Source organism: Alosa alosa, chromosome 18 (assembly GCF_017589495.1).
Source record: "Alosa alosa isolate M-15738 ecotype Scorff River chromosome 18, AALO_Geno_1.1, whole genome shotgun sequence".
NCBI lineage: Eukaryota > Metazoa > Chordata > Actinopteri > Clupeiformes > Clupeidae > Alosa > Alosa alosa.
Genome location: NC_063206.1, coordinates 9,365,032 through 9,390,902, shown reverse-complemented (window position 1 = coordinate 9,390,902; position 25,871 = coordinate 9,365,032). Strand labels below are relative to the sequence as shown.

The 25,871-nt window shown below is 42.1% G+C and overlaps 1 protein-coding gene across 5 annotated transcripts in view; it reads right to left on the bottom strand.

Moving 5' to 3' along the window:
- phactr2 (phosphatase and actin regulator 2) overlaps positions 1-25,871 on the bottom strand; it is a 42,149-nt gene that overhangs the window by 8,375 nt on the left and 7,903 nt on the right. Inside the window, exons 1-8 of one of the 5 annotated variants that reach the window (XM_048269809.1) lie at positions 23,912-24,179; positions 9,966-10,133; positions 7,698-7,772; positions 6,039-6,179; positions 4,380-4,646; positions 2,874-3,369; positions 1,115-1,296; positions 270-426 (exon numbers count right to left, since the gene is read on the bottom strand). In XM_048269809.1, coding sequence (XP_048125766.1) covers positions 270-426; positions 1,115-1,296; positions 2,874-3,369; positions 4,380-4,646; positions 6,039-6,179; positions 7,698-7,772; positions 9,966-10,133; positions 23,912-23,924 — 1,499 coding nt within the window. In that variant the 5' untranslated portion in view covers positions 23,925-24,179. Of the gene's footprint in view, positions 1-269; positions 427-1,114; positions 1,297-2,873; positions 3,370-4,379; positions 4,647-6,038; positions 6,180-7,697; positions 7,773-9,965; positions 10,134-16,400; positions 16,727-23,911; positions 24,180-25,871 lie in introns of those variants that run through there. The other 4 variants (XM_048269808.1, XM_048269807.1, XM_048269806.1 and 1 more) reach the window with 4 other exon arrangements.

The window sequence follows — 25,871 nt, the reverse complement described above, 5'->3', positions numbered from 1 at the left end:
CTAGGCCTGCATTCTCATGCCACTACGACATTACAGTGGACCAATCAGGCTGCTAGTGTGGATCGGGTGAATGAATGTGCTGATGGATGGATGCAGAGAGTGAGAGATGAATGTGTTGGACAGATGGATACAGATATGAATATGGATATGAATCCACACCAATCACTCAAGACCAAGCAAGTCACACTGAATATATAGAAGGATTGGATGGCTAGTTGGATGGGTGCCATGATGGATGGACAGGTCCGAATCCTTCAGCAGAGCCTCACCTGACCAGCTTGCTGCCGATCTGCTGCCACAGCTCCTGCCTCTCCGTCTCAGAGGAGCGGGGCAGGATGTTCTTCTCCTCCAGCTCCCTCTTGCTGGGCCTGTTGCCCAGCTTAATGGCCAGCGTGTCCCGCCTCTTGATTTTACAGGCAAGGGAATCTATGGAACAAACATTACCGTTACTGTGAGGGAGGAAAGCCTTGCTCTCTCTTTCCATCTCTTCTCTCTCTCTCTCTCTCTTTCACAACATCCCTCTCTCACTTTCTCTTCCTTTTCTTCATTCCTCCATCTTTCTTTCATATACTATGACTGTTAACCCCCCACACACACACACACACACACAGTCTCTTTAAGGCTCACTCTCTTCTGCTCCCTCCACTTTTACTTCTGTTAAATGCTTCATCCTTCTCTTTCAAGTACAGTTAGTCTCTGTCTCTCAACAGCCCACCATTTCCCGCCTCCCTCCTTCTCTCTCTCCATCTACTCTTTCTCTTTGCACACTGTTTCCATAAGGACCGTTAATGGGGTGTGGGACGGTGCTGGGAAGGGAGACAGGAAGTGAGGGCTTTTACAGGAACGAGGGGTGTGCGGAGAGAAATTCAAAAGAGAAATCCGCCCAAGAGGAACTGGCCTAAGTTTGACTTTAAGACACAACCAGACACAGCAACTAAAAGTGAAAGAAGCTCCTATGCAATGCTGCCAGATGATACACTTACTCAATATTTTTTTTTTTTTTTTTTTTTAACAGCACTACATCTGAAAACCGTCTGTTCTTAAACACACGCAGTATGAAACCAAAGCAAGTGGAAATTTAGCATTCCTACAGAAATAATTGGTAAATACAAACTAGAAGTGTATTCATCTTCTTCATCATCTTCCTCCTCCTCATCGTCTTTGTAGAGAATTGGCCCATCTGAGTCATCCGAGTCTGTAGATTGGCTATCTCTGTGATTGTTGTCTCTGGGGATGATCGTCACCTCAGGGTTGTCCACGTTCACTGTCTGTGGTCTCTCACCTTCCTCACAACTTCTAAGAAAAACAACAGAGAACCTAAAGTATTGCATACTTATTCATACTTATTTGTCTTACTGCCATGTGTTCTGCAGTTCACACAACATTTTTAAAGTCTTGTGAGCTCATGGAGGTTAAATGTGTTTTTGTAAATATGAGGTGAAGACTCATGTTTGGCAACTGAACCAACTCATTAGTCTTTGAACAAATCCCAACACAATATCTTGCAATAGGCAAATATAAAACAGTCATGCTGAAGTGCTTCATCAACAGAAAAGTAATAAGACAAGATGGGCCATGCTGCTCAAAACCAAGCGAGAGCTACACAACAGGTATATAGTGCCTTTCTAAAGAATGTACTATGATGTCAGGCTTACTGACTGACACTACAATGCTTACAATGCAATTGCAATGCTTGAAAAGGGTAACATGAAACAGAAGAGTTATTTACACTATTCAAAATCAGTGAGTTTGAGAACTGTGAACTGCACAAGATGACAAATAGTGTGACTCACCAATGCCAAGACCTATTGTTGACGCTTTTAACACTTAACAGCAATGTTGACAATAACACTTTCTGGAGGGCAATATGTTATGCAGTGATCCTATAATTTGCAGGCAATAACTCATCTCCTTTGCTCCATACAGAAACAGCCAATTAAATACAGCATAGTTTCTGGTGACATTAAGATCTCTTCAAAGTATACACAGCTGCTTAATAATGACACATCCACTCTGTAGAAGTAAGCAGGAACATCACAACCCTTTCATTAACAGAGAGAGAGAGACAGAAGTTTGGGCTCTGAAGTATCTCAAAGATCAACAACACTCAAAGCAAAACTCTGCTTAAGAAAAAGACAACACGGATTAAATCTGTTTGCTCTGTCATGCAGCCTTTCTGGCTGTGTCCTTATCTCATCTCTCATCTTAAGAGATGTGATTTATTCTATCCAAAAATTGTTGTGGGGCAACTTCATTTCATGACGTTAACTGACAAATATCAGACACATGGAGTCACTCTCTCACTGGGTTCAAAAGGAGCAAGGAGCAAACTAGTTAGATCACATTTCAACCAACTGGGGATTTGAAAGACAGATGTGTGTATATGTCCTTTACATGACTTTAGAGGCTTCTACCACCAAAATTAATTTGAAGATGATACTACAAGTAGTTGACTATAAAAGAGTGCCTCAAAGTGTAGCAAAATGCTGCAAAAAGTAGTAAATTGTGTGACTTGATTTGCTGTCTCTTTCTTTCAGAGACTTTCTAATGAGGAGACACAGCACTCGTGTGCTGTACAATACATTGAGCCTATCATGTGGTGTGTTGTAAAGACATTGTGCCAATCATGTGTTGTGATCTCGCCGCTGGAGCAAGATTGGTGCCGTGAAGCCTTGCACATGCGCATTTCTGCCAAAATATTTGCCCATAAAGTGTTGCAATATGGCCGCCGAGTGGAGGGACTTGCGCAAAAGGACTTTGGTTCAATAACACCATTTAAGCTGAGCTGACCACAGAGGGTTTGGCAGTAAATAAGGTCTATCGTGGGAACTTCCTAATCAAATACAGTCAACTAAAACTGAGACCTGGCTTACCTTTGTTTATTTTCTGGTGTGTGGTTGGTGGCATTCTCGGGGTAGCCATTTTGTTTTGTGCTCACTGGTTTCTCCAGGCAGTCAGAGAAAGTCTCGTTCTGGGGTTCGCTGAAAGATGTTTCCTCGGTGACAAGGCCAACCATCTTCTGTTCAAGTTCATCTGTTGTTGTCACCGTCTCACCCTTCTTATCCCCTCCCGCCTCTGTTGTATTGTCCTGCAGAGGTCCTTCCTTTGCGCTGGAGGACACCTGCTTTTGGTCAATTTTTCCATTCCCAGAGTCCTCAGAGGCTGAGCTCTCCGTTTCAACTGAGGCCTTGGGCGCTCTGGGTGATCGGGAGGGGTCTCTTTTCTTGCCAGATTTACTCTCAGCTGTTCCGGATTGTTCCGCTCCTTTCTCTTTAGCAGTCTTTGCCTTGGCAGTTAATGTAGATGAATGAGACGGCTGAGAGCTGCCCTTGGATGTAGCCCCTGTCTTCTTCTGATTCGCTGACTTGGCTAAAAAGATTGGGAAAAAGTAAGAGTTAGAGCATAAAAGTAAATCTGTTAGAACGGATGCAAAAAGGCCGGGGGGGGAGGGGAGGGGGTTGCGTGGTGCAGTAGAGGGCTCTGCAATTGTAGTGCATTCTCAACACAGCCAAAGGAGGAGCTTGAAACCCAGCTAGGGTTTTACCTTATACAATATGAGGAAATAAAAAAATGTTATGAGACTTACGACCTTTGATAAGGAAAATGTCATCAGTCATCGGTGTCAAAGTTTCTTGGCAGTAAAACAAGAGGATTTTATGGTTGTCAAAATGACCACACATGCACAAAATCACCAACAGCAGAAAGCGTTTTTCTTTATTTTCAGTTTCAAGGGGCACACCACTGGGAGAACACAGAACCCAAGCTGAGTAAAGGAAACGTGAAGTAGGTCCATATAAAGATATCATGCACTCGACCATACCAAGGAGAGCACAAACACAAGAGACAGAGGATCTTACAGGAAGGCAGAGCATCGACTTGTCCAGTAAACCACAGGGTTTTTATTTTGTCAAAAGGAGAAGTGGGAATGAACTGGGCTGTCACAGTATTAACTATTCACAATTTCTTCACATCCGTTCCAAGATCTTCCTACCGGGCCTGCCTGATGTTGAGTAAACCTGTGTGCCACAGATTTCATTTTGAATAAATGTACAAAGCCTGGAAAGCAGTACCTTCAGTAACCAACAATATATTTCAAGGGCTGCGTTGGAAAGGGCTAAACTTGCAAAAATAGCTAGTGTATTAAGAGAATCCATCTGTTAGAGAGCAGCACAAACACTAATCCAATTAATTTTATCCTGATACATACCAGTCAGTGACTCAGTAATTCTCTCTGACATATGATCTGATGGGCGACAGATGGACAGCTCTAAGAGGCTGAGGATGACACGATCACATGGGACAAGGTGCCTCATGACTCATGCAGGGGGACATCCACATGCAGACATGACATTAGCCTAGCCAAACCTGCGAGTACTCACCATTCCCGCGCGTGTTAGTGTTTCGAGGGGTTTGTTTGGGTGGTGCAGTGGAGCCCTGCCTTGATGTGGTTTTGGGAAGCTTTTTAACAACCCCCTGCCCGTCCCCCCGTCTCCCAGTCGCTCCCGCTCCCCCAGACAACTTGGGAGGAGCGCTTGGGTGTTTTTTAGCGAGGGGGTCTCGTGTTCTGGACTGAGGTCCCTTCGGGTTGGCCTTAGGCTCACTCTTTTCTTTGGGGGGGGTACAGAGAGGGGGCACGGCACCCATATCTGGAATTGACCAAGTTTTTAGAAACACACAGAGATCAGGTGAAGGAAGCCGACATCGACGTCTAGTCTGAAATGTTCAGGGAAAACCTGTGGTTTGTCAAAACCTGATCTAAAAAGAGGCAAGGGGAACTTGAATCTAGTAGATGCAGACCAGAATGTGATGTTCTCCTGGCTGCACACATTTGTTTTTGATGAAGCCCTTTAGCAGAGGGACTTAAGGAACTTGCCTTGAGACATAAGGACACAATCTGGTCTACAGGGGCCGAAAGATAAATTCACTGTTTTTCCAAGCTGCATCAACAAGCTATGCCAAATCGTTTTCATCTCAAAGCTTGGCAAAGTGGCAATGTAATCATCTCAAGAGAAGTGCTGCCTGGCCAACTAAACAGTCATTATTATTCACTAAAGCTCTCCTCTGGGTTTAAGAGGGGGGTATAATGACAAATGACTGCATTCTTCACTATATACTGACCATAGAAACCATAAAATACTCTGTTCCACACACTTTTTCCTTCAGTATGGAAGTATGGACTAACTGGACTAACTGTAGAATACCAATGACTTTCAGTTCCTGCCAGGCCTTCAAAGAGCCAAACGGACAGTGGCAGTCTTTATAAAGTATGCTGTTCACTTGGCACTTTTCTGATAGTCTTGCATGAAGAACACCACTTTGTTTATGTGTCACTCAATCAGATTTCTATGGAAACACACAATAGAGCATCAGCTCCACGACTGCTCTGCATTTGAGGTGCCAAGAGCATGTGGCCCAGCTGCAGTTGTGTTTGGTTTTGAGCTCAGTCGTGCACCCCCTGACAAGAACTAAGCCTGAAGTAAAGTGAAGAAGCAAAGAAAAGAGAAAAGAGAAAGATTATATAACTAGCAAAAATTTGCATTTCATTTCACTTCAGAGTGACTGAAGTGCAGATTAATTTCTTTGTACTGTGCCAACTAAAATCTTCACTAGGGAACAGCGGGGGAGCCGTACACACAGTTGGCTCGAGTTTGTAATCTCATGAATTGAAAAGGGATTTGGCTTCTCATTGCAGATATCCAGAGGAGTGATCAGACTTATCAGTCATGAATGCAGATGGTTCAGAGGTTGATGGATCATGAGATGAATGGTAAAACACTACAATCTGTACTGACAGCAAATGTAATGGTGTAAACATCCATGAGTTATCCATGTTAGGCCATTTTAATAGGTTATTATAATATTAGTGTTGCTTTATAATGCCTTCAGCATTTACTAATCATGACATAGATGTAGCTATGGACACAATGGCTTACACAGCCAATCCAAACAGTACTTATACATTTGGAGAGTTGTGTACCTTTATTGTCCTTCAAACTTGAAAATCTGTTTGAAAATTGCACCGATGGTGTCAACGTTACCTGCTCTCTCATCACCATTGGCCTCCGGCTCAGCTTTTTCGTCACTGGGTGTCTCTAATGCCTCAATGTCGACTTTAACCTCCTCGATGGTCACACTTGGCATGGCATGGCCATTAAGAGTCTCAGATGCCACTGCATCATCTGTGAAAAAGAACATATACACTGATGTAAAAAAAAGTGTGGGTAAATTCATTTTTAATTCTGTGATCAAAGTGGACCACGACATGGGCTACTGGATAAAAAAAAAACTGTAGTAGGCCTACCAAATGTAAAGAGCCTTTAGGGTGTGAATTGAACATTTCAGGGACAGTAGGCCTATTTCACATAGGATATTATCTGTGGGAAACATGACATTCAAATAAACTGCTAAAGCTTACAAGCTAAATTATAGTGCAGCGATTTTAGCTAAGTATAGCATTTTAAAGATTAATCAAATCTAAGGAATTCTTAATGAACTTGTTTTGCTTATTTGCACTCTTTTGCTTTCACTTGCAGGAAGAGCCTTGCTTTTCACACTTACGAAATCGCATGATGTATCTACTTGTCAGCGTCAGGAGTCCAGTTAATCAACCTCAGATAGACAGCTGCGAAGCAAACCCCATTCATCTGCCTTGCAGTGCTGTGATTGGTCACAGCGTAATGGAAATGGGGCTAATGCAAAGAGATTTTGGATATACTATGTCTTGCGCAGTGCGCTGGTAGGGTGACCATTCGTCTGGATTTCAGCCTCTCAGTCTGGTTTTCAAGCCCTCTGTACGGACCTAATTAGAGCGCCCTCCTTCTAGGGCATTTGTGCACCTTTTTGTGCTGTGCTTCATGCAACAGAAAACACTGTTTTATCAGTAGCAATGATGAAAACTGCTTTCTCCACGGTCGCACATTTTCAGATCGCCATGGGGAACAAGGCTGTGGACACACACGCACACAGTTGGGGAGTGTGGACACGCACGCATAGTCTGCTTGGAGGCTGACTCCCAGGGGAAAGTAGTACAGACTATAACGTGATATATTGTATTAAAACAGCAATCAGTGATTATGAAATCTTTTAGGAACATCCCTTGTTATAAACTATGCCTGTAAAAAAATGCAAACTGAAATCCTAAGAGGGTAAGGAGCATCTTCTCTCCAATCATGCCAAGTATGAGGGAAAAAGACAGTGTTTCAAATGTTGTTAACGGTGTTATTAAACACGTTAACACGGTGTTTAAATGTTGAAGATATTTACTGGTGTTTCAACTGTCAGCTGATTCTATGTCAAATTTCGTTGTCTTTGTACTTGTACTATGCACAATGACAGTAAAGTTGAATCTAATCTAATCTAATCTAATCTAAGTAAAATATGCTCATAAGCAATGCACATAGGCTCCGTGAAAAAAACAACTGGGTTGTTTTGGTTATGGTTATGGTTATGGGATTTGGCAAACACTTGTCCAAAGCGAATTTGAATTTGTTGCGGGTTGTATACACAACACTTGCCTTGATTTATCAGGAAGAGTATTCGCTGGACCTCAACCTTTACTTATCAGTGGAACAGAAACTATGAACAATGGATGACACTGTTCCTACCATTAAGTTCACATGCCTTGGACTTGTAACGAGCTACAGGAAGCCACATTAAAGGAACAAAAAAAAAGTTATTTGTTACTTTTTTTTCCTCACCTTGATCAGGAATGAGGACGCCACGTCTTATCAGCTCTTCCCGGCTTTGTCTTGTGGAGATTTTCCTCTCCAGAACTACAAATGGGGAGCAACAAAAGAGACATTAATCACTGTTTCACACCCTGCACACACACACACACCTTCTCCGCCAGAATCTGACAGTTACACAGGAAATTATAGCTGTGCTAAGGCAGAAGCATCCATTCTTAGAACAAATTGCGTGGTGGTGACAAATAGGAGGAGATATTAATGATAGCACACTCGCCACTGTCACTGAGAGTGACAGAGGGGCTGAGACTCTGGATATTGAGCAGCAGTGCGCTTAACTCACATATTGGGTCAAATGAGGCGTTGGGTTATTTCAGGGACACGGAGACAGATAGCATGAATGGCAAAAATAAAGACAATATTCTCCTTCAAACCATATGGGGGCTTTTCAACAGTAATGAGGGGAGCTCTCAAAATAACTGAAATAATTATAGTCATAATCAAGAAAAACCCACTGCCCTCAGTGTCTGATGAAGATACATGCAGTATTATGCTGCCTGCCATCAACCTTTTGTTTAAGGGGCTTATGGCTGGTGTTTTGGCGTAGGGCAATATAGACTCTAGCACCAGAATACATTACAAAAGGACAAAGAGGGCTGCTTCTGTGCCATGTATAATAGGCTCTGCTAGATATAAATAACCCATGTCGATTTGTTAGCGTGACCACTAAAATCAGACGAAGCCCTCAGGTTATGTTCCCATCTAGAAATACGCTCTCGAGAGAATATTCAAAGTTATTGAAAAATGCTTTTCAAGGGTAAGTGTGAATCTGGGAGTGAAAAAGGGAGCACATGATATCTTTTAAACTGCAGATGGATCATGTGTTACAAAAACATTTCAGGACACAGACATATGATCTGGCCACAAACAGTATAGATACTTATTGACAGCACTATGCAACTGCTGTGAATGGGCAGTTATCAAACACAGTGTGAACACCACAGATGACAAAATGCCCCACCCAATTCACACTATGCCTGGCTGAGTTACGGCTGTCATCACAGTGATAGACCTCACGCCATATGGCATCGCTCACAGAGCCAGTGTGTCAAAACAAAGGACATTTCCAAGCATCTGTGCCCATTTTGTTTGGGCAGTCATAACACCAGAAGATACATTAAAGATACAGTATCTCACCAGAAGAAAATTCTATCCTACTACTCTTACTGTTGCATTTTTGGAATGACATTCATTTTAATATCAATAGGCTCTTTTAACACACGGCTTGTTTGTGTCCGGTGGAGCCAGGTGTGTTTGAACCTGCCGCTATTGTTAATGTAATTAGGGTCTACACCGACCCGGTTGGGTGTTGCACCTAGTGAATCAGCATGTTACGATAAAGAAGGATTTATGCGAGTTAAAATTGTTATTGTTATCATTGGGAAAACAAGATATTCATTGTCAGAGTGAAGATGTAAAGAGCAGCATATAATAAAAGATGCCGTTACAACACAGTTAACGCTCCAGTGGAAACACAGCGGCTGCATTGCAAGTATACAATACATCTACATCTACACTATTCACTGAACAACAAACAGCTAGTCTATATATTTTGCATACAGAGGATATTTATTTCATGTTTATTTACGCTTATTTTCTTTTATTACTCATATGCCCATAGTTTTCTATACATATAGAGTGTTCATGAGATGAGCGCAAAAGAAAGGCAAGTTATGACATTATTCACAGATCGGGAAAGGCTATTTTATTCTGATGCTCCAGTCTTCAGATTGGTCCCTAGATGTGATTTCCCTGTTGCTTGAGCAGGCAAGTGAAAAGTTGCTAAATCTAGCAATTGCAACATATCCTGACAACTGTGCTTATAGGTGGCAAAATACTGAAAAAATCGAGTTTGCCACTGAGAATGGTAGCCTACCAAAGACCAGCTTTGAAAAAGATGTAAATATTTAACTCACTAAAAAAAACCATTAAGAAACGGTCATTGATGCATTTGAAAATACCCCTCTAGCCTATTTCATGAGCCTGTGTAAAATCGCATTGGGTTCCTCAAAATTACAGCAAACACCTCAAGGCATAGATAGACAATTACAAAATAATTAAATGAAGTTCCATGCAATTTGGTAGTGTTTGCAAACAGGTATACTGATGTTACTGATGCCATACTGATGTGTTCTTGTCAGAGTCTGGTAATTCTCATTTAAAACCTGTAAACATTTATGCAGCTAAATCATAAAAAGGTGCTTTCTTTCCTAGGCCTACCTTTTGAGAGATCCTGGAACTTTTCACTGGTTCTCTTCTTGCGCCACTTCCAGGGCTTGAAGATTTTGCCCAGGGTGGAGAGCTTGCCTTTCTGCTTCAGCTGTGGAGCCTGAGTGCCCCCCACCACCACATCACAGTTCGCCAGGGAAGCTTTTTCCAGTCCATCAACTGCAAAGGAACAGAGAATGACTCATCAAATAAGGAAAAAAAGAAAAAAAAAATCAATAACAACAACAATGTAGGCAGGGCAATGGCACAACAGGGAGACAAACCAGTGACCTCACTACTGGTCATAAAGGATATTATGTGGTGTAATTGGTTAGACACACAGAGGTGGAAAATAAGACCGATGCTTCAGTCCTAGCCGCAGTCTTTTTTCCACTATGCTCTGATGGTAGCAGGCCTGTTGCATAGGACTAATATATTTAAAAGAACACTTTCTTATCCACCCAGTATTCTAAAACAAATATATTGGCCCACTTTCCTCTCTCTGTCTGATTCAGTGAGAGGAGGTGAAATGAAAACCACTCTGCTGTTGCTTATGTGTATACAAATGGCAGACGTTGGGAGATGCAGGCACTGAGGCTGCATCTAATGATTGTCTGATTGCTTTTATTGGACTCTGCAGGTTTGTTTCCACTCTCTCTCTCCCCTACACTTTTCAGCAATATTCTTATGTTCACCAAAACACCAACTATAACCAAGGGTAGGACTGCACATACAGTATGTTTGGGCTCTGACTGCTCAGCTAGAGTTAACAGGCTTTCAGCGCTGCCGTCTGAAGAGACAAGGATATTATAGAGAAATCTGGCAGAGAGGAAGTGGCAAGGTGTGGCTTTTCCCTCGTGGTAAATACAGCTGACAGAAGCAAACCAACCATAAACAAACACAACCAGACAAGACAAGATTGATCACAGATCTAATATCCAAAAGCAATCATGTTATATCAGCAAACTATCAAATAACAACCTACATTACACTGATATAAAAATAGCTCTAAGATTGTCTGATGGAATGTGAAGCCAACCAGGCAAATATTTATTATATGAAGACTCAACATCAGCCATCTGGGGTGTGCTGGAGGGGGTGCAGACAATTCTATAACATCTATAAGATCTAGGGGTATGGTATGTAACATTGAACATTGATTGTCAAGACAACGGAGTCTGTTTTGACAGGTATTGTAGAATCACTGTGCCGTTGACAAATCAACAGTTCACAAGTATCACATTGTGAGTTACTCTCTCACCGCTAATAAAGTATATAATTTATCGCTGATTATGGTTTTATAGTCTGCAGGCTTCAAAGCTCACATAGTACTAGAAAAAAACAAATTGCTCTTGAAACACTTTTCTTGTTCTGATGTGCTTGTAAATGGCTGATTTACACTAAACTATTGCCCAAAGAGGATACTTTATATTCAGGTAAGCAGGAAAGAACAGGTCCTTCTTCAAAACACCACTTACAAAACTTGAAAATGTATTTTATTTATTTTTAGTCCCTTAGGATGTCGGCCACAAGAATAAATGGAAATTGATATAATATTGAGGAGAGCTTACTTCAAGTGTTTTGAAGCAGGCCAAGAACAGACTTCACTTGCTATCCAACTCTGTTTTGGTAATTGTATTGACACCAAAGTTCATAACATGATGCAAGATTACGTCATGTCTTGGCAGGACTTCCCATTGGCCCATAGATTATGCTGCTAATGATGACAAACCCCCTGATCTGAGCTCCAACTGACTTAAAGCTAGTGGCCTATGGACGCTAAGTGTTTCTGAAGAGGAAGACGATAATAACATCCTAGAGATTACTTTGAAGGGAAACTGCAGTTAAGGGAACTGCCATTAAATGCAACGCTACAAATCACTATCTTTTTCAATTACACTTTCCAAAAAAGAACAAGATGCAATTATTCTTCAAAGAGGCCAGAGAAGGTGATGAAAATTATTCAACAGTTTTTTTTGCAATTATCACACTCCACTCGCTATTTCACACACGCAGAGAAGGCCTTTTGAAATAAAAAATTCAATCTACCCCATCTGCATCATCAACATCAACTCAACTGCGTCAAGACTCCATTATGTAATCCAAACTAGCATCATTCACACACTTCCGCTAAGGCCCACACCTGGCAAACAATCTCAACAGTCACATGACGGATTTCATTAGCAGTCCAGCGTGAGTGATGGAGAAGCACAGGCCCCTGCGGACCCACGGGGTCCCCCTGTCTGCCTACCAGTGGCCTGAGAATGGCACCAGGCTCTGCTCCCCATGGAGCCAATGACCCCCAATATCATTGGTCCGCTGAGGGGGGAAGTCGGACTGCCATAGGGATTATTAATAGCGGAGTGCTTTTGACTTCCTGAGTGATGCTTTCTTCCACCCACGGCAGCTGAGCACAGATGCTCCCCAAGGACCACATCTGATCTTTTGAGAAGAGAGCCTGAGGAGGAAATGACGAACAGAGCCATGGGTCCCTGCGAGGGCTCACTACCTCTCACATAACATACCCAACGCCCCCATGTGAGCTCTCCACATGACCAAAATGGCAACATGGTTAAATTCGACCCACAGTGGAACACTGTGACAACCATGTGAGCGCACTGGCATTTTAGATCATCATTCATTCAAACACAACCATCTTCAGTAAACATGCCATCCATGCCATCCTTTAATCACATTATCTGCTGAATACAGGTGCCTCCAGAGCATAAGCAGCATGAAAAGCAGCATGAAAAGCCCCTTTAAGCTTTGTAAGATTAAGTGCTGACTTCATAAAGAGGAAGGAAGTCCTTCCAGAGAAGGCAGCCAAGTGGCTGCTGGCTGGACGGGTACAGCGAAGAATGGCTGTAAGAAACAACATGTGGTTCAATAATACAAAATGACTGACTGGGGGAACAGCTTTGTGATGATACAAATGTAATATTTGTACCTGTTTGTGCAGTGTAGTTTTTATGTACAGTGTGGTGCTTTGAATGGGTTTGCGCTTAGGTCAGTCAGTCTTAACTGAACACTCACCTCATTATCAAATGTACCTCATCAACATTAACTGAACATTCACCTCCTTAAAGTTTCTTAATAACATGACACACAGCCCAGTGAAGACAAGTATGAGGTGTGCGTTATTTTCAAATGGCCTGATGTGGCCACATTTTTCTGCACATCAAGTGCCATTCGTCTGACGTTCAAGATGAGACAGCTGAAACAGTCATTGGGGAGTTCCAAAGAACAATGAGGTCACCCAAACAAATGGTTAATTTCATTTACCCACAATGTATTTACCCATAATAAAACACCTTATTAAAGACGGAAATGCTAATATGAATGCTCTCTGCATTACAAATTTTACGTCATGGTGTTCCACTACACCGTCAAGAAAACTGAAATAAATGATAAAATTAATAAATAAAAACTTCCAAAAAAAAAAAGATCAGTTTATCCAGCTTCCCATCTTAGGGTTTCATTTCCATGTCAACACAATCAAGAAACAATGGGGCCATTTTAGAGGTTACTTGAAACAAATGACAGGAAAATACACAAGCATATCCTGCTAAGAGCCCAACCAGCATGAAGGTAGAGTCGACACAATCAATGCTGTTGTAGTCATAAGAACAAACTTAAATAAACTCAGTTAGGAGGTAGCTCTAGGCTAAATTCAATCTGCCAAAATCAATTATGGCCCACCTTACTCACCTCTGCAAGGGGAAAACACACTGTCCCTTTTACAGTGTTTCACATCTGAAAGGGAAGTGATTCAGTCACACTTGATGCTAAGAGCCTCTCAACAAACATATCACCTATTAGCACCCTTCATCAGGTTTCATAGAGGATGTTTTTAGACTCTTTCCTTGTGATTTTAGGCTGAATAATGCACTCAAACCATCTCAGTTTAATGAGCCAAAAGCTGGCTAAAACAGCCTATTTAATCTGGCAGCACTCAAAGGACGCTGAATAAATTATGCTGGCCCGGCTACATGTTATTGGTCAGCTAATGAGGAAAGGTTTCGTAACCACTGGACCAGCCTGCTAGTTAATGGCACATGTCTTACATGGTAATATGTGGAAATAATGTAAAAGGCACGTATTTTGTCAAAAGTTTACACAAAAAAGATAGATGTAAAATTAACCAAGTGTAAAACATTTATTGGTTCAATTTATAATTTCTTAACCTAGTCTTTTCTTAGTCACATTTTCTATGCCATCTGTCATTTAGAAGCCAGGAGATCCACTTCCTATGACGGGATCATACTACGCTAACGAAAACACAATTCATAGAGAATTACACACTAATGAAAACATACAATGCAATTATGAATACAATAAAACACTTTTGTTAATAGAACACACTGCATCTTGCAGGTTTCTTAGACATAGCCTATAACAAAACTGTGCAGTCTGTAGTTCTGCTTTTGACACAGTATACTATTTTTTTGCAATGTATGCCTTCATAGTTTCTGAAACCACGTCTTACATTAAAACCACATGACAATATACGTCACAGGAACGTTTCTGCCTATAACAGAATGTATAGACTACATGAATAGAACACATTTACAGAGCTGTGCAGAAGAGTATAATACCCCCTCATACACTGAAGGCAAACATAACTTTGACCTATGAAAAAAAGTAATTTGAGGCAAATGCACAAGTCATGATGTCTTGCACAGCCTACACAGAAATTCCAGCTGTCTAGAGCAGAAAAACAGAGGCCCCGGCTGAGGTGCCAGCCTGCTGAGCATCGCAAAACCATTCGGAACACATGAGGAGCTGATGTCACGGAGAAAGAGTGATGTAATGAAAAACAGACGGGGTGTTTGGAGTAACGCTCTGTTCTAGAATATTTATAACCGATCTGAGGTGGCACTTAACCAATCAGATCCCTGCGGGGGGTCTACACATTCACACACCAATCACATTTTTCATCCATGGCCACATGTTTTTCCCATTGTCTTTCTTTATGTGGTAAGAGCAAGAGGAAAAATATTTGGTTTATGAGAAACAAGGGAGAGGTCTCCTTGTAGGAGAAGGGTAAGAGTGATGTGAATGGGAGGTACCTTAGGAAGACACTGTCCATCATTGTAGCCTACTACATATACATATAACATGGGTGTTTAGAGGACAACTGAATAATATACAAGATGGAATATTCAAGTGTAAGAAAATGTTACATGTTGACTATATTAAGAACTTATTCATGTCAACAACAGCCCATTCTGACAATATTCTGAATATTTGAAATAGAAAATGGCGTGCTGTCTTTTCCTGAAGGTATGTGGTCATGGGCCTCACATCATTCAGTATGAGTAAATCTAAGACACCAGCACACGTGAAATATCCTTGTGTCGGCATCATAACAGGCATCGTCTGACGGGGTGAACTCCACTCTCTGGAAAGTTTGAAAATGGTCCACCTCAGAGAATGACTAATTCTACTTTCGGCTTGTGAGTTGAAAACTAGAGCAACTACTAACGGCGAGTCTCGTGGCCCTTTCCTGTTATGAATAGATGTCCAACTTGAAATGTGATACTGGAGTCATGTAGTCATTTACTTGTATAAAATGTATTCTGCCTCCTATTAAACCAACAACAGTGCAGCCTATTTAATGCAAATGCCATGCATGTTTGAATCCATCCAAAGTAAAACTATATGGCACAACTTCTGAGTGGTCTTTAGAGATTAGATAGCAGACCTGTATGGCCGACTACTGGGGAAGCCCTTTTGAAGATTTAAGTGAACAGAATACATGTAAAATGTTCTTCTAGGCAATAAACACTCCGGGTTAACTTGAGACTGTCCCGTTGAAGAGTGAATGTAGGCTGTTGCATGTCTGCCAAACAGAACAGCAAAACTAACAGCGTTTGTCAGTCGTTGGCCCAGAGTAAATATTAGGAAGTCGAGACAAGGATGTTTGTCAACCACAGTGTCTGGATGTCGTTTAATCACGCTACAAGTGAAATGAACTTCTTGTGTCTTTGGGTATAGAACATCTGGATTAAAAAAAACACTACGAGTAGGAATGCCAGGGAGTAAGAATGCCACCAATTTGAAAAGAACACATTTGCAGAGTGAACCTAGGCTACTGGAATTCACTTAGGCGACACATGATCTTAAATTCTTAAATAAACATAAATCTGAATAATATTAAGACTTTGTGCTATGCCATTATGTTGCTTGACGACTTTTTGTGACCTTGGAAGAATAAACGCACGAGACGACATCTGTCGACTTATGGAAAGCAGAGCACCACTATCAGACGTTAACATTAGTAAAACGGTATCGATCGATGTTAAAGCATTTCTGATATCAGCCTGGCAACAAACGCATCGATTTCCTAAGTTTGTCTCTAGTCCGCCTCCGTAATGGCTTTGCAGAAAGAATAGCGGTGTGTTTGGAAACAAATCACCAAACTTTACCCCCATAACTACAACTCACCACTGGCGTTTTGAGACAAGGTGGAGACGGACGTCTGGCCCATTTCTTTCTTTCAATGGACCACCACCAAACCAACAATCATGCGGTCCCAAAACAACTTCGGCGGTTAAGTCCTCTCGGTCGGTTCGTTTGAAGGCTCATTTCACCTCTTCCACAGAGCGGTAAACGGCTCCGAAAACTTATTACAAACTTTCAGGCAAGAACCATCGTTACCGCCGCAACTTAGTATTGAGATGCTTGTCATTCCTATACGCAGATGACTGCTCGTCAAAGAGGTCACGGGAGGAAGTCACTATAACCCCTCCTTGCGGCAGTTTGCTGCTAGTCATTGAAATATGAGCACAGGTCTCTTTGCTCAAGTGTAGTAGCCTACGAATGATGAGGCAACATCAGACTATTTACGACAGTGCTTATTCTAGGTAGGCCTACAGTAAAAATGGCACATTGCCTATGTAACAGTAGGCTAAAAGCATGATCATATTTGTCTGCTCACACTGGGCAAGTTGTCACAGAAAAACCTTTTGGACAGACATGTTGCAAATTCCTAATTAATAAAGAAGAATTCCACGTTTGTAGGGTCACTGTTATACACTGTTTGTACAACAGTGACCAGGAACTGTTATATTCGGACAATTGAATAGGTTATATTTACTGTAGGCCTATGTTGTCTGTTATGCATGTGGTATTTTCGATAAATTGATCACATCTTTTGAACTAAAATACAACACTTGCATTTGTATACTTTCATACAAACACAACATATAATCAGTGTTTAACTTTGAGTTGCTTTGATTTTTTTACCTACCCCAGGGAGGGGCAATGTTGGGAGGGGGTTTAGTCAGATCAGGTGGGTGGGGTCCAGTCTCAGAACAGGAAGGGCTTCTTGTTTTCTGTGGGGAGAGAGGCCGGGCGCAGCCCTTATCCACATCTCTAGGCCCCTTCCTCCACACCTCACTCCCACCCCTCCTCTGACCAATTCCTCTCGCGTCGCTTTGCTTTTCCAGTTATCACAACGCAGCACAGGCTTCGCTCTCAACATTTACTGACAGACAGACCTGCTGCTGAGTGAAAATCGTCAGCCGGGACCTCATTAGCGACTTAAAAGCATGCATGCAGCATTTCCAGACAACACATCATCTATGGGTCTAATCCATCATATTGGGGAGTTACTAACTCTCTTAATCTGACATTATAATCACTGAAGGACAGTCTATACTGACTTACTGATTCATTCAGCATGAATGACACTGAACTAAACTGGTTATTTATACCTAACAAGCTCTGCAATGATATTTACATGATATTTACATTACAGCATTAGACATTTGTCAGTTCTGACACCTACAGCATTTGCATGTATCAGCAATACATCATACAGGACGGAAGCTGGCCAGAGATTAAAGCTTCCCTTAAAATGCCCATCAGATTGACCTTAGGTCAGAGCTCCACAGGGGTATCAGCTGAAGCTTTCGGGGAATAGTCAGTGACCACATCAAAATGTCACTCAGATGTCAAACAGATGCCTGTCTTCTCTCAGCCAACGCCAAGAGCCACATGCTTCACAGTCGGTGCAGATAACACTACTTACACACACACACACACACACACACACACACACAGAGTGACAGCAGTACCCAATGCGGTGCCCATGGCATTATGCTTTTGCTGCATGCAAAGATAATATGAAATATCCTGGGGTCAATATTCAACAGCCATTTCCTTACCCAGCCCATAACTGCTGGTTGTTCAAGAATGGTAGATTGAAGGGTTGACATGTGTTTACATATTTTTAGTCACACTATTAACAAGCCATGCAAAATATACCATAATCTCCTCACAAACAAGATTATGATTTCATAAAAACATCACTTGAGTTAACATCACTGTTAACTAGCATATAAGGCGCTGTGTAAACAGTGTTGTTGGGTAGGTTATTTTTAAAATGTATTACACTACAGATTACAGAATACGTATGTCTATAAAATATTATTATGTCATTTGTAACATATTCTGATAGATTATTCAAAGTGAGTAGCGTATTCGGAATACTTTGGATTACATCAACATTGTGGATAAAACAGTTATGTGAATTGTAAGACCCAAAGCTAATGTCAACAATAACCCACGACCTGCTTTACAGTGAGAATGGATTGATATATAAGCCTATGCGTAATGAAACACTGTTAATGTCATTGTGTCAAAGAACCTACAACAGAGATGTTTTGTCTGCACATAGGATGAAAGACTACCAAACCCAAGACAAGGTATACACAGATTTTTTCAAATGAATTTTAACAGCACAAGGGGAGGATATAGCCTATGCATTTTTTGCAGAACACTGTCAATAAATAAGAACCTATACTGGCCTAAAACTTGATGGCTGCATATACGCCCTATTGGCCTACAACAAAACTAATTTTACATTTCCTGAGTGTTTTCTCATTTAGGCTATAATATAAACAGAGATGGAAAGACAAAGGAGCTACCTGAAAGATACACAGACTACATGGTTTGATTAAAAACAATTTGAATTTGTGTTTGAATTTGTATTGAAATCCCTTTTGATCAGTGGAACTGTATTCTGAATACTACCCATTTAATTTGTAACTGTATTTAAATCATACAGTGCATAAATCATATTTTGTATTTTAAATGTGTGATCCCATTGTATTCTGTTACTTCCCAAGCACATAAGGTAAATACAAGTTTGCTTAATCATAATAAGTGTTTATCACCAACACCAACTTTTTTTCCTGTAATGAACCAACAAGTAATGGAAAAAAAGGGTGATAGGTGGTCCTCTGTCATAATGCCTCCTTAATTGTATGTTCACACCAAGAGCGGTGGAGGCGTCACATGGGGTGTCGGCGTCAACGCTTCGCATTCACTTTGAATGGATGATGTCATGCATTGCTAAATTGAGTGGGGACCTGTTGACATCATTTCCCTGTCATTGCTTGTGGCAGAAGGTGAGAAAATTTAAACTTTCCAAGCCCAAGTGCAAATGTCAGCCATTCAGATTGCCTGTATGCAAATATGCTATAGTGTAGTGTATAGTGTTTACGCATATAAATGTAACTATCATTATTACGACATGTGTTTTACGACATAATTACCAGCCAACTCACTAGTAAGCTAACTACCCACAGCTTGGTGTGATTGGTGGTTGAGCTGTTCATCTCGATACAATCCCAAATGTTGGGATAGTCCACTGCCCACAAGACCGTCGCAAACGCGTTTTGGGCAGTGAGCGTTTCTAAAGAAAGTTGAAGTCTGGTCAACTTTAAGGTTATAAGCTATGATATGGATCGGTGGCAACCAATACAAAATTAGATATGCGCAGCTGACAGAGCAAAACGTGAACTACAGTTCCTACAAAACCTTTTCTTCTGTTTTAGTGTTTAGTGAGTGCTATAGAAAATCAATGAAATGAACATGGTCGCTGAGATGGTTGTGTATGGCTGAATAACGCTCTGAATAGTAGATATACAGGGTATACTTTCTGAGGTTATTGCCTGTGACTGACCATTCAAAATGAAGGCAAACCAATTTCTTATTTTTCTTCACAAACAAGTCATAATACCAAATGAAGTTAATTTGTGTAGGGACATATAATCCCAACAGTTCTTTCAAAAATATAACATGACTGAACATTCCAATGGGGAGTCTGAAATACCTCCTAGATTCAGGCTTCAAAAGCAGGCCAGGGCGAATCTAGACACCCCCGCCAGTCCTCGTGTGTACGCACATTAATGTGTTCATCAGTCAGTTTCAGCTGTTCTATGGCTTACATCTCCTCATATATCCATGTTTTTTCAGAAAGACCTCTGAGTCAACTATTATTTAAATCCTCAACCAAAACATTCAAGTGACAGACACCACACACTTCCATAAGCTGAGAGCCTTTGTGTTGAGTCATTGCAAGAGGAGCCACCCACGCCCCTCACCGCGGAACCGAGCACACAGGTTGGAGTGGAGTGCTGCCACCTAATGGTGGAGTGGCCATTCTGCTTATCTTCATCTCAACTACCTCATCATGGAAACATTTTTCTGTCAACCTGAGATACTGCGAGAGCAGTTTTAACCCTTATCTACACAGAGCTGATGTGCTTAGCAGATATTTCTCTGAGCTTCGACAAGCTATAAGTTAAATGAGTCTGAATGCATCGAAAAGTTCTCTGCCTAAATGGCACCACTTATATTCATGCATTCTGCACTCTTTAAGTGCCAGCTTAATGGAGACATTCATGTCAGGTCTACTTCCCCCAGACTCCCTTGGGGCAGGAAGGCTTATGGGGGGGATAGACAATCCATCAGTCTACCTCACATGAAAGTGCACATGGAGAGAAAATTATGATGAAAGATGGTTGAGAACATTCATTCTACTACTGACTCTCTCACTACCATTTTGTGCAACATTGCTGTCTATCTCCATTCTTCACCAGATGCCATGCAAGCTCACCCCCCACTCCCATCAGTCCCATTCACTTAAAAAACAGAGGGGCTCGGGACAATATGTCCATCCTAATTTCGTTTACAGATTTCCGAAACAAGCTCCCCTCATCTCGTTCCCCCATACATGCCACTGGATGATGAGATGATGATGATTTTTAGCTCCCTTCCCAGTCAACTACACATCTTCATCAATTTCCAGCCCCTGCATCTCACCCCTCCAATCTGTCCCTCTACAGGCAATCTGTTAGTCCTAATGTCTTTCTTCCCGAAACAGGCCCCTCTCTCCCCTCACCCTCCCACAGTACCAAAGGTGGATGCGTCATGTCCGTATTAGTATGCTTCAGTTTTCTCTCTTTCCGAGCCAGTGAGTGACTCAGCGTGGAGCTTCAGCAAATCACAAAAAAGCATCCTACCTGATGCATCTGGTGAAAAGCACTCACAGTGTTCTTTAGAACCAGAAGGGCCCCAGTCGAAGCTGTTACTCGGCATCTAAATAAAGCAGAGTGACGACACAGAGACAGGGCCCTTATCAAATATTAACTGGCCTACTCAGCAGAAATAGATAACAGGGTAATTATTGTTTAAGTGGGACGTTTGAGCTCCTCTGCTGCTTTGATGACTTATTTACTAACCCCTCTTTCCTGTCCCAACCCCCCTAAAAATAGGCCTTGAATGGTTTTGTTTTTTATGGTCGGCAAAAATTGCTAACTACTGTACGGAGATGTACCCTCCGTATGCTGGCCAGGTGGAGTGGGATTTTGCAGGACTGCAGGTAATTTGTCCATTAACAGGGAACAACACGGTAAATTGCAAACCCTGTCGATCAATAGGTGACATCCTGTCAGTAAGTGGGCTTTCTCTTTCTCTTCGCCAACCAGCAGAGGCGCTTATTTGGAGATCTAGGACATTTAATAATAGCACGTAGCAGGAAGAATTGAAAGCATTATGTTACATCGTGCAGGGAAACAGAGGCTAATGATCCTATCATCTGGGAGCGCGCAAGAGATCGAGGAACCAGCACTGGACACCAGAGAGGGGAAGCTGGCCTGACTCCCTACAAACAGCAGCAGTACACATGCATAAACGTCTGCAGCGGTACATGTGCATGAATGTATGATGGGTGACAGTCCATCATCTCCATGAGAAACCAAACTCATGCAAATCTTAACAGGAAACAGGCAGGCTTTTCATTAGTTGCTATTTACGGCAAGTAAATGGAACTGAAAGTCAGACACAAGTAAACGTCCTGGCTGCACTTTTTAGGCCTAACACCCTGCGGCAGAGAACCTTTGATCATTCCCTGATCGGAACTAACAAATCAGGTTTTTTGCAGACCTTGGTGAGCTGAGGGCTATGTGCGCTACTTTTAAACAAGGCTGCTTTGGTATATTGAAGAAGGACGCATCCTAGAAAGCTGCAGGTTCTAGAGTGGATCTGGGGTAGATTTGGTCCTGAAACCTCCCAGAGTCGGCTACTTTTCAAACAAATGATCCTATAGATGTGACGCACAGGAACTTGACAGTCAGTGCACACTCTTTTTTGAAATAATAATCAGTCGGTTTAAACAATGATTCAGAACAGGCTGTTGTCACATACTAATAAAGAGGAAATTAAAAAGAGTCTTTTTCCTAAATGTAAAAGATTTAGGTCACATGACTCCAGGGAAAACATAGATGAACGTGCGTAATGTGATTCCAGGGGAAAAGATACATGCCAGGTCATGAGAACCATGGGAAATGATGTAGCAACTTCACAAAAACATTAGAGCAGTTTGAGACTCCCTGTGTGATCCATATATATCCTCATACCCACATCTACTATGGAGTGTCTGATAGTAACACCAAGAGCATGTTTTTCAGCATCGGAAAAGCCACTCTGAAAGTTATGTATTGATCTCTAACTCTCTCTCCATTAAACCTGTGTCCCAGCTAACATAAAGAGAGTACTAAGAGCCTTTGAGATATCATACACCGCAGGGATTTGATGACGATGCAAAATACCTAACCAGAAAATAGATTATACAAAGCACTTTTAAACAAATCCAAGGTTTGCATTTTACAGTACATTGCAAAACACATGCTGAATTCAGGCCAAGGGGACAATTTCACTTTCTAACGACACAGTGTGTTAATTATTGTGCTTATCCAGGACTCCACAAGTAGTCTGTCCTTCACTCCTCCCCCATCTTTCACTCACTCACACACACACACACACACACTGGCATAGCTTATGTTTAAAACACACAGATTTGAATCAGTGTAAGAGAACCAGCCCAGGCTCTATTTATATTACTGTAACTCCAGGGACTCCAGAGTTCTGTAATGACTTCAGTCTCACTCCCCTCACTGTGTGCTTTATCCCACAGCCTCTACTCTGTGTGTTCCCATTAAAACCCATGCTAAAAAATAGACACTTCATTTGTTACCATCTGTATCCTGCAAATGCACCCCGTTCACCATCTCCCCCTTTAAGACGCACATCAGTGAGGTCAGATCACAGTGGTCCGGACTAATAGGCACTTCTCCCACAAATGTTATGACATTCGCAACGCATGGCATACCCAATTAAACACATCATATGACAGGGACCAAATATAGCCTGACTGTAACTCTGCCCCATCACTGGGGGACAGGCTGTTTATTCAACAGTTGAAGTCTCTTCCTGGGGAGTTTCCATTGGTAACTACAGAGACAGAGAGAAAGCAATACACTTGATCTTTTCCTATCTGGACACAATCGTGGTCAGAGGACTCGAGAGGCTTAAGACAGCTTTGGTGTTCAATGGCAACCATTTAAGGTCCTGTGGCATTTAAGCGGTGATGCTGCAGTTTTTCAAAAGAGCCTGGCTTGAGTGCAAAGCTTAGAGGTAAATTGTGCTAAATCTAAAAACAATAGTGGCTAGCAGTGGTAATTGGATCTGAAAGTACTGTGTGTATTAAACACAGTGTGTAGGAAACTTCATTAGCTAAAGCAAACAGTGTTGTATCCAGTGACTACAGCGTATGCAAGCAAAAACACACATACACACACACACATAGAAAGTAAGAGCAGACTCACGGGCATGGTCCATGACTTGAAGGAGAGAGAGTGACTGCTCCAGCTGGGTAGATCCTCTGTGTTTTCTCCTCTAATCTCTCTCTCTCTCCCCCTCCCTCTCTCTCACTTTCTCTCTCTAACTCACTCCCTCACACTCCCTTAGCCTGTCTCAGTCTTTCTCTCTTTAACTCAATGTGTGACTCTCACTCAACCTGGTACCGTCTTTCCCTATCTCTCTTTCTCTCTCCCTCTCTCTCTTTCTCTCTCTCTTTCCCACACCACCACCTCCTCCCTGTCTCCCTCTCTTTTTCTCTTTACCTCACCCCCTCTCTTGCTCCCACACTCCCTCTCTCTTGACGGTGGCTCTAGCCCCTCCTGTGGCGATGTCTAGTCTCTGTCCGATGTTCGCTCTCAGCATTCCTTCCTGCTGCGCTCCTCCTCCCCCCCCCCACCACCACCACCACCACCACCACCACCTCCACGGCAACCAAACGCTCCAGGAAGCCCACCAGGTCCCAGGCAGAAGGCATGACAAACAACCCTAACCTCCATTAGCCCGGCTGATTGAGCAGACGAGAGCCCATCAAGTGGAACCACCCAGTCCACTGGGGCTTTTAGCTGTAGCCCCGGGCCGTCAGAGAGAGACAGTGGTGGAGGGAGGGCGAAAGAGGAGCTGAGAGACCAACACACAGACTAGAGAGAAAGAGAGAGAGAAGCTCAATGAAAGATAATCTGAGTGAAGGACTAGCGGAGAAATAGAGAGTGAGGACAAAAAGAGAGTGACAGAGAGACTGTGTGAAAAAGAGACTAGGGCAGTGAGAGGCCACTTCCATTATGTGACAACCATTTCTAACAATGCTGTTGAGAAAAATGACTTATCCAAGATGTATTTAAGTCTTATTAAAGCTTGTACAAAACAAGACTTACATTTGTTCACAAGTGTCCACGAGTGTCATGTGCTGCTATCTTTTTGGTGTGTTTTTGTGTATGAGAAAGACTGAGTGTGTGTGTGTGTGTGTGTGTGTGTGTGGCGTTCCATGCCGACTCTTTTCTTTCTCACAGCCTCTCATAAAACAATTTCTGCACTGAAGAGCTTGATGCACAGGTGTTTAGAGAGGCCTCAGAAGAGCGAAGTTGATTTTGTCTGGGTCACCCGATGCGCGGTGAGATAGTCTGTTGAGCAGTCACCCGGCCTTTTCAAGCACCTCACCACTGCCTACCCCACAGTGCTGCAGTGCAGTGCAGCGCAGAGCCAAAGCCTGACAAACACACAGGCTTGCAGAGAGAGCACACACACCGTGGGTGAAAGTCTCTCACAGTTCGGGCCTATTTTCAGCCACAGGCTCGATGATAAAATTGGCCACCTTTCAAGAAGGATGATTCACCGCTGCATATATATATATATATAAAAAGGAAAAGAAAATATATATATATACACAACCTTCCAGCTGCTGGATGTCTCCTCTACCTCCTGAGCCACAGTCGCTCCAAAGTGACAATAATGTCTCCTCAGAGAATGAGAGATATAGTTTAATATCTGTTGTATTTTAATGGCTCTTTGGCCAAGACACACTCTAAAAGGTGTTTTTTATTGTTATTAAAGCGACGGTTGTTGTTTAAAAATCCATTAGAACAGCACTTATCATAAAACACAAGATAAGTCGAAGAAGACAGATCTTGCACAGCCCCCTTGGCAGGCATATGTTCAATGGATGTGATTAAATGGCATCGCTAAGCAGGAGAACTACGTCCTCTCTGTCACTCTACACTCCAGAGCCACTTTACAAACCAACATACAAACCTGCCGTATTCCTCACCTTTGATTCACTGAAAGAACTTGACAAACATAAATGTAATGTCAAAATGAATAACAACTGATTAGATGATAGTTGCACTGTAGGTCAACAAGACATGAATGATGAATCTGATCAGCTTTTAATTGGTTTCCTTTAAACATTGTTTAAGGACTGAGAACCCTTTC